The 13,962-nt window shown below is 49.6% G+C and overlaps 1 protein-coding gene across 1 annotated transcript in view; it reads right to left on the bottom strand.

Moving 5' to 3' along the window:
* ADAM33 (ADAM metallopeptidase domain 33) overlaps positions 1-13,962 on the bottom strand; it is a gene marked incomplete at its 5' end in the record, with an annotated part of 60,382 nt that overhangs the window by 19,926 nt on the left and 26,494 nt on the right. The window contains 6 exons of the mRNA XM_019526414.1: positions 2,929-3,106; positions 7,920-8,062; positions 8,298-8,382; positions 8,497-8,663; positions 9,127-9,198; positions 11,120-11,185. Coding sequence (XP_019381959.1) covers positions 2,929-3,106; positions 7,920-8,062; positions 8,298-8,382; positions 8,497-8,663; positions 9,127-9,198; positions 11,120-11,185 — 711 coding nt within the window. The remainder of the gene's footprint in view (positions 1-2,928; positions 3,107-7,919; positions 8,063-8,297; positions 8,383-8,496; positions 8,664-9,126; positions 9,199-11,119; positions 11,186-13,962) is intronic.

Below are 13,962 nucleotides of genomic sequence, written 5' to 3'. Positions count from 1 at the left end.
CACGGCAGCACCTTCGAGGCTAACAGGTGCGGAGGGGCAGGGGCTTGCATTCGTCTTGGAGGTGCCACCCTGCCCTGCCTCCTGCCTGACTCCAGGCTAGCAGGCTGCCCACCTTCCTGCTCCGGGATCAGCTGGGGGCTGCTGCTTCTTCTGACTACCCCAGCTCATCTCTCTGGGGCTGGCTTCTACAGACGCTCCCCTCCAACAGGACACCAAGCAGGGCTAGGTCCTGCTGCACCTATTAGTCACTTAAGTGCATTTAGGCACCCAATTGTGAGTCTGTTCCACCCTGGAGGTAACTGTTTTGCTGGGACTTGGGCAGGGTGGCATAGGATCCCACCAAGAGCCCACCAGTCAGAATAGCACCTGCCCCTTTGCACTCCCAGACCACTCCCCAGCTTTGATGTTGAAGCGCTATATCAAAAAAACGTGAGTGTACTGTATTGTCTCGCATACAACAAGCCTTGGAATATAATACACACCTTGTTTTTGAAAGGCAGAATGAGGAAAAAAAGATCTTTCCTTGCATAATAAAATCTCATTAGTTCGACATCAGAGCCTTCGAAGTGCTGGATACCTCAAAGTTATCATCACTCCACAGACAAAAGGATACGTTTTTGTTTGCATTATGAGCTGGAGAAGTCAAAATATGGCTACTCTGAAATTCAAAGCCATTTTTTGGTCCTTTGCACCATAAACCCATGAAAACTTGTTTGTCTGCTTCAAAGTACAGTAACACTGGGCGCATCTACATGGTCATGAACACACCTTAGATACTGTGCATTTAGTTTAGTACTTGCTTAATAAAGTACTAAGTGAATGCGCGGTACCTAAAATGACTGTGCAGTAGCACCAGCGCATGGTTATTACATGACACTTACTGTGCATTAGCCTAGTAACTCTGTGCAGTTGGCTATTAGCACAGTTTGTGCTGTGATGCACTACTGCACAGTGTTATTAGGCTAATGCGCAGTAAACGTCTCGTGTAGACGCACCCACTGCGTAGATAACACTGCAACATTAGACGCGGGCCAATGGACACAAGCTAGTCAAGGAAAAGTTTCAGCTGGACATAGGGAAAAACTTCTTTTCCATACGGGAAGCTAGGATCCGGAACACGCTCCCAGCAGAGCTGTGCAGTCGCCATCTCTGGCAGTCTTTAAGAGGAGGCTGGACAAATACCTCGTTGAGCTCATTTGAGCCCAATTACCTCCCGCCCATGGCAGGAGACCAGACTTGATGATCTTACAGGTCTCTTCCGGTCCTTCTTTCTATGACTGTATGATTAGTCTGCAGAGATGGGGACCTTTTGTAGCACATGGCTTTGTAAGCTGTGCTCAGCAACAGTCCCCACCGCGTTCCAGCAATAATTCCAGCCGTGTGCGAGGCCAGTGCTGGTGAACATCAAGGCAACGAAGTGGAAGAAGAATGAGTTAACAATTTCACAGAAGTTGAACGTGTCATACCAAGTAGATAAGAAAGCAAAATCCCAAATGGAAATCGCTATATGGCATTTGTCCTTCTATACTTTCAACCTATTTGAAGAATCAGGATTTGATAAAGATGGCAATGGGGAAGGGCACAAACCCAGGACGAAGAAAGGAATCCGAGGTGCAAAGCATTTGGATTTAGAAAAAAAAAATGCTTCAAGTGGCTTTGTGATATGAGGGTGAATAATATACTAATATCTGTGCCACTACTTAAAGAAGAATCAGATTAAATTGTGATGAAGCTAGAAATTGTGTTTCGGTGTTTTAATGCTTGGCTCCAGGGACTCCCAACATCATCACAGCATCGTTTAGCTTTTTGTACATGGTGAAGCCTATTCCATCAATGTCGTGGTTGCAGAAAATTGGCATCAAAGTGTGAAGCCAATTCTGGACAAACACATGCTGAAGTTCTTGTTCAGTGAGGAGGAGGCAGGATGTTTTCTTCAAACCTGCAGCCTGAGCGGACACTGGCATGTAAAGGAGAAATGTGTCGTGGTGGGAAGAAGAGCAAATAAAGGCTTCACCTTGCTAGTCGGCTGCAATGCAGATGGCAGTAGGAAACTACAGCTACTAGTGGTGGGGAAGTTGAAAAACCCCCCAGTATATCAAAGGCATGAAACACTTGCTGTGCTTGTACACAGCCAACACAAATGCATGGATGATAATTAAGTTGTTTCAAGAGTGGCTGCTCCAATTTCAACAGAGAATGGCTTGCCAAAACTGAAACGTGCTTCTGCTAATTGATAATTGAACAGCCCACAATTGGGAAGGATTAGGCCCAAAGCATGTGCATGTGCTCCTTCTCCCGGCAAGCACCACGAGCTACACGCAGCTCCCTGATCAGGGAATAATACACCATGTTAAGATGGTGCACAACTGGCACGTGTCTGCTGCGGGAGGTTTTGCAACAGATTTGCAAAACTGGGACGTCCTCGATGCTGTGAGAAAGGTTGTCATTGCATGGGATAAAGTCCACCCCAAATCATTACAAACTGGTCCATGAAGGGCGGCTTTGGCACCAGCGCTGCCAAAGAAGCTGAGTGTGAGCAAGACGATCCTGAGCTTCAGGGAGAAATGAACGGTCCCACCAACTTCCAAGAGTTCACTAACAGTGATGATTAGGCATCAACTTTTGCAGAAGAAAGGAGCAAAAGAACAAATGAAGCCACCCCCAGGCAGGAAGACGTGGAAGAAAATGAAGAAGCAGAAGAAAATGTGGAGCTGGAGCCCCAGTGAGCATGCATGAGCATGAGTTTAAGAAACTGAGAAAGATTATCTTGATATGTCCTGTACAGTGGTTTTGTTATCCCAAACAGGCCTGCCCAAAAACCCCCATTGCAACGACTTGCAAAACCCCCACTGCTGCAGCAGATAATCCCAGTGCCTCCTTGGGCACGGTGACGGAGCCCAGGTCTCCTTGCAGGGCCAGGGGACCTACCTCAAGCTCCCCACAATCGCACTCCTCCCCATCCTCCAGGAAGCCGTTCCCACACTTCTTGCCCACCACCAGGTCCTTGGTGTCGGGCATATTGAAGAGGCACATCCCGCCGCCCTTCAGGAAGTAACTGTCCAGCTGCCTCTTGCTGCAGGAGCTGAAGACACGGGGGAAAGGATGGCTGTGGGGGAGAAAGGGAGAGGTGGGGAGGCATTGAAATAGGAGCACCCAGTTCACATGGGACAGGACAAGCTACAAGAGCAGGAATGGCTGATAATTAGCACAGGACCTTGCAAGCACACTACTGCTGTGCATACACCTACGCACCGCTGATACGAGGCAGGCCCCGTGCCCACAATCAACCACTAATGGAGCAAAAAAACCCTCAAGAACAGAAAACCCAGCTGCATTTCATCCTTCAAGGCAACAGTCTCCTAGCAGGGCAGGCTCAGGAATACAGATCAGTCTGTATCAAAACCAACAGCCCTGGAGCTAATGAAGCTACAAATTTGGCAAATACTGGAGGGGAAAGAAAGCTCTATTTTCCATTAGGAAAAAAATAACAATTCCAGGGCTTGATAGCGCAAAATCAGCTGGAGTTTGATAACTGAAGGTTGCATGTTGTATACAGGAAAATACAGCCTGCAACATCCCGATCCATGACGATCACTGAGGATGAATGCTCTTACTAATTGGTGCAGGAAAATGCCTCTTTGGGGCAATTTAAATATTGCAGTTAGCAAGACAGCTCCTTTTTTCCCCACCCTGAAAAAAATTAAAAGCAACATAGAGGAATCCTTCTGATTTGCCCAGTGAAATAAAACAAAAAGCCAAACAAAGATATAGTCTGAGTAGACAGGACACGGGGTAGGTTTCATGGTATATCCTGAAGAGAAGACACCAAAATATATGATATCTGCACATGCTGCTGTAAAAGTAGCAAGAACTCATCTTCCTCAGCTTTGCAACAGCATAGGGGAGGTTGTCTTATCCCTCTCTAAAATTATAGCAGAGGAAGCTACAGGCTGAGCACCTATTTTCACTTCCTCATAAACCATCTGTGGGATAAAAACTTCTCACTTTGGGTCATAGCCCTGAGATAACTATTTTTTTTTTCTATTTCAGAGACATCTCTTTAGTCGCAGGAAAGGGGAAGGGATGAGTCCATTATGGGAGATAAATGGTTTAATACATCCTCAAACACATAGATCTGCCCCAACACACATCTAAGTGTGCAAACAACAGAAGATCAAAACTTGTTGCTGTTGTTTTTTATTTTGTTTTATTTTTTTTGCACTGGGGAAAATTTCAAATTTCCACCAAACTGAAAGTGAACATTTTGACTGAAAAAAACCCAAGCCTGTCTCCTTGGTCAAATTAAATCTCCCATGATTCGCTATGGCAGTGGTTCTCAACTTCACCAGACTTAAGGCTGAATATGCCAGCTCTTTGCTTTCATTTGTTTTTTTGACTATGGGCAAATACTAGAGCGTTTCTTGTGTTGCAAAGAACTCAGCGAGCCCACCGCGGGGCAGAATTGGATTCCTGCTGGAAATCTCTGGGTTTATCTTGGGAAGCATGTGTAGGTGTTTGCAGGGCTAATATTAACAGTGCCGATATTGCACAGCACCCTTAAAAAGACATCATAAACTATGAGGGCTGGGAGGGAGCTCAGGTCACAAAGGACACACTGCTGGCTCCTATTCAGCTTACTGTCCCGTCACCCCCAGGTCCTTTTGTGCAGAGACGTTGCCCAGCCAGTCGGTCCCCAGCCTGTAACATCATAACACCCTGGTTGAGCATCGCTGAGCTATGATACCCCTTCTGCAGAGGGGTCAAGGCATTGCAGGAGTCCCTGGCTGCGGTCCATTCTGGGCCATGTTGTCTGGCTAAGAAACCTACCAAGAGCCACAGAAATCAGGGCACCTTCCAGACTAACTGGCTCAGAGGGATGCGACCTTCCCTAGGGAACAGCCTACTTTCTCGGACGCTGTGACCCTACCATCAGAGGAGAACAGGACCATGAGATGACCAAACTATGGTTCCCACCATCTGTCGCAGCAACACATCCAAGTGAAAACCGTGCAGTTTGGAGCCTTCAGCTTCTTCACAAAGGAGAGGAGGAAAAAAACCACATGGGAAAGATTGCCTGCGTGCAAACACTTTCATTTCACTGAAAACCCGATTTGCCAGGCAAAGACAAGGGTAGACAGAAACTTTTCCAATCTGCCTTAACTTATAAATGTGAACAAACAATCAGGTTTGGTCAGTGGGGCAGCCAGAGCAGTACAGCATTTCAAATGATCTCAGATGATCTCAGATGACCTGCCCATCTTCGGTTTTTAGGTGTCTTCCAAAAAAAAATTAGCCCATGCTAGCACCCTGCAGTAGCAGGAATTCAGGAACAATCGTATTTGCTGGTTTTTTAGAACTGAGAAGCGAAACTAAGCTGAGTTTAATGGTCAACCCAACCCAGCTAGGGAGTACAAATGAAGAGATTTGCAATTTCTATTGGTTTCTCTCAGATCCGCTGTTTGGGGCCAGGCTCCTGACCTGCAAACTGGGATTCCCGGTTTTCAAAAAAAAAAAAAGAATAATTTCAACACCTCGAAGCATCAGACTCATGTAGGGAAAGATCCTGCATCACTTCACAGCTTCTGTCTTCGCAGCGCATGCACCTGTTTTACCCGCCAATCGCAAGACACTGCAACTGCGGTGTAACTAGGGAGCCCTCCAGCCTACAGAGACACATCCCTGTCTGCACCTCGTACGGCCTGACAAGCTGCGAGGCTCGTAATGGCAGGAATGAACCGCCGTTCCTGGAGAGAAACACAAGCCGGTAACGGCTCTAGCAGATGACATCCATTAGCCCCGCTCCCAGAGCTCGCCTGCTCGAGTTGCAGGCTGGGGACCGCATGCCTTTCATCCCGCCCCACTTCCTCCCAATGTCTCTGCCTCCCTTGCTCGTTCCTAGCTGCTCAGCTACTGTTGGGAGGCCTCCAGCCCTATACCTTGCGTACCTATATTTCCTTAATTTAAGGGCTCTGTTATGCACATAATGGCATGAGGAGCAAAGCAAGCAGCAATTTGCTTTAAAATATCTGCACAGACAACAGAGGGACTGCACCACGCAGGACAGGCTGTGCCTCCCCCCTTTGCCTCACTGCTGTCATCAGGGAGCTATCAAAGACTTACAACCCCTGGCCTTGCTTTCCATGTTCCTGGAAGCAAACTTCCCGAAGCTAGACCCAGGCACCTCTCTCCATCAGTATGCATGTGCCTGGCTCGGCTGGTGGATGCCTTGGTAGCATACAGCAGCCGCCTCCGCTCAGCCACATGTGCCCCCCTGATGCTCCACACAGCTGTGCTCAACAGCTGGCTGTGCACTCCGGGAAGGACCCAGATGCTGTAGGGACCACTAAGGCAGCAGGAGTATTTACACTCCCTCCTGCTGGCAGCCTGCTCAGTGGGGATCTGGCCCCAGGACCGTGCCGGTTATTAGCTGTAATCACGTAGCACCCCAGAGCCACCACTATAGGGCAGGACAGGAGGTTTGGGCAGGAGTTCCTCAAGCAATAAAGCACGTCCATGCTAAGTGCCACTGTGGTGTAATAACGTTAGGCATTTTCCAGTAAGGAATATCTCCAGCTTGCATGACCTAATGCATATTGAGCTAACATCCAACTGCTCCGGGAAGGTAATACGATTAGGAGACTCCGGTGCAGCGGGGAGGACGGGGTGGGAGCCTGACAAATGCATCAGGCTGTCGCCACTGCCCACTGCACTGGAGCCTGGCCATTTCAAGGCACCAGTGCATAAGGAGGCTGAGAGCGATGCCAGCATGGCATGGGAGCCACACTGGAGCCTTGAACCAGCTTCAACGGATCCCAGGGCTGAGGCTAAAAATCAGCTGTTTTCCAGTCTCCACCCTCAGATCACGCTGGAGCCGGTTCGAGACTGGCGTGGTACTACCATCTATATTTAGATCACAGACTGCTCAGAAAACTTTCCGAGCCATATTCATGCTAGTTACAATCTCCACGTTTCAGGGGTGTATCTGGTAGCTGTGTTCATCTGAGACAAAAAGAAATGCCAGCCTCTAAACCTTTTATTAGACCAGCTATGAAATTGCAAAAAAAAAATTATCATTCTTTGCAAGCTTTCGGGCTCATGCGCTCTTCGTCAGGCTTAGGGAAAATTAAAGATGGCACACATCCCCATAGATAGAAACACGAACTTCATTTTGTAAGAAGAGTTGAACCGAGAGTTTTAGAGTTTTGCATTTTTTACAATCAACATGTAACTCGCACTAAGTGTAACGTGTGACACGGCCCTTACACACGTCGCCTTGCCGAGCTGCATGGCGGCGTCTCCGCTAGGAGGTGGGCACCGAAAGCACCCGGCCTGGCTGGAGCGAACCACAATAACCGCACAGACATGCAGCAGGCTGTGCTGGAAAAAACCCTAGTACATTTTATGCAGCGACTTGGAGCAGGACAGCAGATGCATCCGCCTACGATCCTGAGACAAAGGCTTTCTCCCAGGGCAATCATGATGTCTGCGAATGCCTCAGTTCTCTGCAAGCCCCACTTAAAACTAGTTTGACTCTGGTTTCACTGGAGGAGGGGATAGACCGGCCGTTTCCATATGCTCACTGCCTTGATGGCGTACCTGTGTATGTCCTGAAACCGGTATTAGGGGAAAGTGCACTGGCCCCTTCCCCATGCAAACCCAGGTCTCAGTCATGGCAAAGCTCCTGTGAAATACTCTCCATGACTATCCTCTAGTCAAGGATTATCCTTCAGTCCTCAAGGGGAGAGCAGGGATGATGCGCACAAAGTCGGGTCCCTGAGCAGGATAAGGGCAAACCTCCCACCAGCCCCTATATCACAGCTTGTCTTGCTCCCTGGGGCCATGTCAGCAGCAGCACCCCTGAAACCTGGGGGTGCCAGATATCCCTGCCCACCCTCCTGCCCCGTTGCACCCTCTCTTACCCGGTTGCAGCCGCCATGACGCAGCCCCCCTTATCCGGGGTGGCCTCCACGCAGCATCCCTCGCTGTCGTGGCTCATGCCAAAGTTGTGCCCAATTTCGTGAGCCATGGTGGCGGCGGCTCCGATGGGCAGCTCCGAGTGGTCCTGGCAGAGGTGGGGAGGGAACGGAGACAGCACGAGGGTGAACTCGGCGTCTGGCTGGGTAGCGAACAACCCCAAATCCTTAGATCAGAGGGGAAGAGCTTTGCAGTGCTCCCACCCTGGATATCATGGACAAGAGGCTCAGGAGCGGGGGGACCCTCGGTGACGGGGCGGGCAAGCCGGGGGTGGCTTCAGGGGTGCCCCAGAGAAGGGATGAGGAGGACCCCCCTCTCCATACCACGCTGACGCCTCCTGAGTTGTCCGCGCTGCACATCCCCTCCAGCGGGGCCATGCCGATGGTCGTCCCTTGAAATGTCTTGCCGCTGTCCAGACGCGCCGGGAACAAAAAGGGGACGGGGGGAGCCGGGCGTTAGCATAACCCCGGCGCACCGTCGGGCTCAGCCTGGGGCTGTGCAGAGGGACCCGAAGAGACTCACGTCAGCAGCTGGGCGTTGTCGTGCTTCTTGCGGGCCCGCAGCGCCCTCTTCCACTGTAGGAAGGACCAGAGGGTGGTGTTGGCGTCGCTGGTGACCGTGCACTGGTCCCTCTCCGTCCACACCTCCAGGCCGATGAGAGCCACTTTGATGTTCAGAGACCTGTAAAACTGAGCGGCAGGAGCGGACCAAGCCGGGCGTCACGGCTGGGTCTCCTTGGGGTTCGGTCACCTTCCACCCGCATGCTCCTGACCTCTATTCTTGCTGTCATCAGACTTAGCCAGCAGGCATCCAAAGCCTGGCTTTGTTGGGTGACCCAGGGATCATAAACAAGTGGGGCTGGAAGGGATTTTCAGAGGTCATCTAGTGCAACCCCCTGCCAGAGGCAGGATCAGCCCCATGTAAACCATCCTAAACAAATCCGTTCTCGAAACTTCTCATAAAACTACCACCAACCCCGACGTAACGCGAGTCGTCACACCCAAAGCTGCCCAGGGAAAGCAAGGGGACCCCGGTGCCCTCTAGCCAGCAATGTCCAGCTTTAAATCTGATAGCCAAAGTTTTTCTGATATCATGACAGGCCACGGGGATGCATCTATCCTGTAAATACCAGCTCCAAGGGCCGCCCACTACCTTGTCCACATAGTTGGCGATCTCCAGGATCCGCTGCTTGGTGTGGCCCAAGTTGCGATCTTGCTTCTGGAACTGGAGAGACAGGGAAGAAAGACAATTCAGGCTAAATGGGATGATGGACTTCAGCCTGGCCCCAAAGAAGCCCTCCTGGATGTCGGACGCATCTAATACTGCTAACAGATGCCCACCATCCCATCTAAGCACGGCAAGAATTGCCCTGGGACCCTCCGGGAGAAGTGCTACAATGGAAGGGGATGACTGGTGCTTCACCCAAACCTCAAATTTGCCCAGCAGGGTCCTCATCTTAATATCCCAGGGGGCCTCTCTCTCCCCACCCTGGCCTGGGCCCCCTTCTCCTGCTGCCGGTCCTTTAGCATCCTCGTGATCGCTGCAGAGATGACACAGAGCAGTTGGGAGCCAACCTTTTTGGCAGACGTGCTACAAATTGGCCCCGCACCCTCCCCAAGTGCCCCTCTGATCCCCTTCCCCTGCCAGTCTGCTGCTCTGCCCTACACTCCCTGTCTAATCTGCTGCTCTGCTTTCTGCCTCCTTTCCCTGTACGCTCTGGACAATCTGCTACTCTGCTTTCTGTTCCCAGCCTTGTGCTCCCTGCCTGGATTTGCTGCTTGGCTTTCTGCTCCCAGCCTCATCCTCTGGGTCTGATCTGCTCCTCTGCTTTCTGCCCCCAGCCCTGTACTCCCAGTGTGATGTGCTGCTCTGCTTTGTGCTCCCAGCCTGCTCTGCTTTCTGCTCCCAGTCTTGTCCTCTCTGTCTGATCTGCTCCCTGCCCCCTCTCCAATCTGCCACATGCCGCACACAGAAGCTGCCCGTACCACTTTTGGTACCCGTGTCGTAGGCCAGCCACGCTTGGCTTAGAGAATGAAGTAGCAGAAGGAGCAGACTGCAGATGTGTGCTCTTCATTGTGGTTTGGCGGTGGCAGGGGAGGAGCAGGAAGCCTATAAGCCGACTCTCTGCAGACCAGGCTCAAAGCCCTGGGCCAGACTGGGCACCAGCTGCAGCTCTCCCATTCGAGAGACTCATGTGTCCCATCCTTGGCAAGGCCAAGAGCTGCTAAGGGGCTGCTCTAACATGCTGCAGGCCCCAAGGCAGTGAGGCCATACACCGAGGAGCCCTCCCTGCCTCATGCATCAGGCCGTTGGAAAAGCCAAGGGAATTTCCTCTTGGCTGCTTACAGCTGGTCCTGAATCCAGCCCGGGTCTCACTTCCCATTCAGCTGTGCGTGGGAGGAAAGACTTCGCTCTGGTTGTGCCATGCTTCAAGAGACCGCGCCAGGAAAACTGTGGCCAGAAATCCACAGCTTGCACAAATTTGCTATCCTGGGGTCTTGCAGCTGCAGAAATGTTGCCCCATCCTTCTTCGTTCGATTCAAAGAGCCTAAGCAGGCTCCGTGTCAGGTGTCTGTGCCCCAGACCCCGCATCCCGGGAGGTACGAGTGCAACACTAGCGATAAGTAACCCACCTCAGTTTCGGTGTCCGAGCAAAAGGGAAATAAAAGGCTGAAGGAGAGAAAGGTAAAGGGGTTTCCTTTGGGATGCCCCAGCTGGGCTGAGGGGGAACACGAGCCCTGGGGCTGTTTGCAGGCAGAGCCAAGACCTGGGCACAAGGAAAGCTCGAGCATCCAGCAACCCCAAGCACAAGACTGGGAGCTAGGAGCATTTTATTTAAAGGGCCTTTTATAAAAGATCCATCAGCTGCCTGCAATAGTCGCAGATGGATCTTGGTTATGCAAGAAACCCCTTCCTTCTACTCCCCTGTGTTTCATCTCTGTGCCCGGGGCATGTACACACTGCATCTCCAGCCACCAAGAGCACTTGCTCCCTGTCCATCCGTTTCTATTCCCAGGGCCCAGGTCTGGGAATGTGATGGGAAGGCAACTACCTTGCCATTGCATGCAATGCCATGCCTTGCCACTGCACGGGAAAGCACAGCTGACAGCAAGTCGGGCCCCGTTTCCAAGAGCCCAGTGCTCACCAGAGTGTGATCAGCAACAATGAACAGCTCCATGTACTTCATGGTCCTCCAGGCATCTCTCCTTACCTGCAACACAAATAGCAGGTATCACAGCAAGGACAGATGAAGCCATAGGTACACGACAGGGTGCAGCCCGAATCCTGCCCTCCAAGATCACACGCGCTGAGAAGTGGTGCAGACCTTTCCAAGGACACAATAGCAAGTGCAGGGAGTAACGGCACGTCTAGGCTTCTGGTTATAGGACGGCTTGGGCATACAACATGCCTGCAGCAGCGTAATCGGCCTTTCTACCCAGAAGCAGACGCTCAGTGTAGACAGTTACATGGTGCACACACCTTGAACACAGGACACACAGTGCACACTGGTGTAATTTCTTTGAATCCAGTCCAGAATACTCCAGGAAAACGAGGATAAAACTCTACCGGTGAAACGTACCCAGGGTACCTGCCATATGTCTACATCTTATCCTGGAGTAGAGGTTGCCTCAATGCAAATATGTGCTTCTCTGCCACTAAGTGGCATGGTGCTGTAACAGCACCTCCTGCATACAGCTACTCTGGAGTAACAGCCCGTCTGCCTCCTCCAGGATCCAGTATAATTTACATCAAGGCTGTCTAACCCCTGGCCAGCGAGGGGTTAATTCGAGCCCCTGGGCTTTCACCTGGCCACCACTTCCTCTATTGCTCTGGCTGCAGCAACAGCCTAGGTCTATGGGCTCCCCGCTTCTTGCCCCTGCCCCAAAGGGGCAGACTGGGGCAATAAGATGCAGCACAAGGTACTGGGGGTGCCTATGGCATGGGACCTCTGCATGGTGCAGTGCAGCAGCACAGCCCATGGTGGGGGAGCTGGGAGTGAGAGGGACACACGCACACACAAATTTATGGGTGGGGAAACTGAGGCACAAAGAGGGGAGGGAAACACTGGGGTATGAATGCAATTTTTTCAGTTTTAACAGGGCCAGAATATCCCAGTTAATGCCCAAGCTCCAAAAAAAAAAACAAAAAACACTATAGGCTTTTTAACAACCTAGTGTCCAGTTTTAAGCCTCATGCAATCCAGTCTAACCTTGGATGTCACACTAAGTCATAGGGACCAACCCAGAGGGAACAGCACCAATTCCTGCAGCCCTGAGCTCTCCTCTGAGGTCTCCCATGTGGGTCCAAACCAGGCCGGACCCTGCTTAGCTCACAACCACTGATAGTAAGACCATGGGCAGATCTACAGTTTTGAAAAGGGTGGGATGCAGTATGACATATATTATATATATAGATATAGATATATGTGTGTGCATGTATCATATGTGTGTGTATGTATCATACACACATATATTTTATATAGATAGATAGATAGATATCTCTATCTATATATATCTATATCTATATCTAGATATAGATATCAGACAGCGAGGTGCATCATGACATATAATACAATACTCATTTTACTCCAGTTAAAAAGAAACTAGAAGCTTCACTAATACGTAGGGACCAAAGCAAAAAAAACCCAAAAACCTTTAGTGGACTGTGTACTCATTTGCTATCTCATATATTATATATAAAAACACGGCAAGCTAGGCAAAAATAACCCAACAATGTTTCATCAGTCCTGGAGTCACTACAGTTAAATGTTTGTCTCTTTTCAGATTCATGAAACAACATCAAGCCTTCTTGAGCTTCTGGACGGTGCCTCCAATGCTTTTGCAATTTCCACACCAGAGCTAACATTCACTTTAGTTAACATTTCCCTACCTGAGTTGATGTTTTGAGCTAGAGTTACAAACAGTCTGCATTGCTGTGAAATGGGAGCATTTCAGGACTAGGCGCACTGCAGAAGTAAGGGTAGCTGGAGTAGTGGACCTATTAAAGCCCACTGAAAAGGAAAGAGGGTCGTTAGCAGCTGTGGCATGAAGAATGAATCAAGTAAATGATAATGAGCCAAGACGGATGACGGGTGGGGAAGTGCCCGGAGCCCCCCGTGATGGCCAGAACCAGAAGGGTTAAATGGGCAACTCTACCAGGAGAAATCTGCTTTTTGAAAGTATCTGAAGTAATTCATAGGAGCAGTTTCCTGTCTGTCTGGAAGAAATTTTATATACAGCTTTTTATACTAATCTTCAAACAACAGGAACTTTAAAAAGCAGAACTGAAAATTATAACTTCAGACATACCTAATTTATGAAGTTCTGCCTAGAATCAGTAAAAAAAAACAAACTAACAAACGTAATCACAAGTTATAATTACCACAGTGAGTTGAACTTAAGTGGGGACATGTTAATCTCAGACCCCAAAGTGATGTGGTGTGATTTGCTTATTGGGTAAAACCAAGCTTGGGCAGTAACTTATTATAATAATTTCTAACACCCTCTAACCCTATAGGATAACAGCTATAAAGTAACACTATGAATGGCTATGAAACTAAAAAATTGGCATAAACAGGATATAAAAGAACACGCACGTTAAGTAACCCTCAGGGAAGGAGGGAACAAAAAGGTCATTGCTGTCCCATTTCCCCGGATCTCTGAACGAAGACCAGATCCGGACTGAGGGACTTTCTCTCCGGTTTTCCCTCTGACAGCCCAGTTCAGAGACGTCCGACTTCGCTGAATCGACTTGCCGTGCATCGTCTAACCGAGGGACTATGGAGAAGTTGCTAACCGAGCGGGAACTCTTGGTTAATTTCTTTGTCTGTTTCATCATCACTGTTGATTTTATTTTGTATTCTTCCCTTGTCTGTTTATTAGCTTAACCTTTTTACTAGCTGTCAGACGTGCAAACTATATCTTTTGTTGTTAGAAGTAATTTTTTTTTTTTTTTTTTTTTTTTTTAAAAAAGGAAAATTTTTTTTTT

This window comes from Gavialis gangeticus, unplaced genomic scaffold (assembly GCF_001723915.1).
Source record: "Gavialis gangeticus isolate Ggan-Ray unplaced genomic scaffold, GavGan_comp1, whole genome shotgun sequence".
Classification (NCBI taxonomy): Eukaryota; Metazoa; Chordata; order Crocodylia; family Gavialidae; genus Gavialis; species Gavialis gangeticus.
Note: the sequence above shows the minus strand (reverse complement) of the source record. Positions and strands in the feature narration are given on the sequence as shown.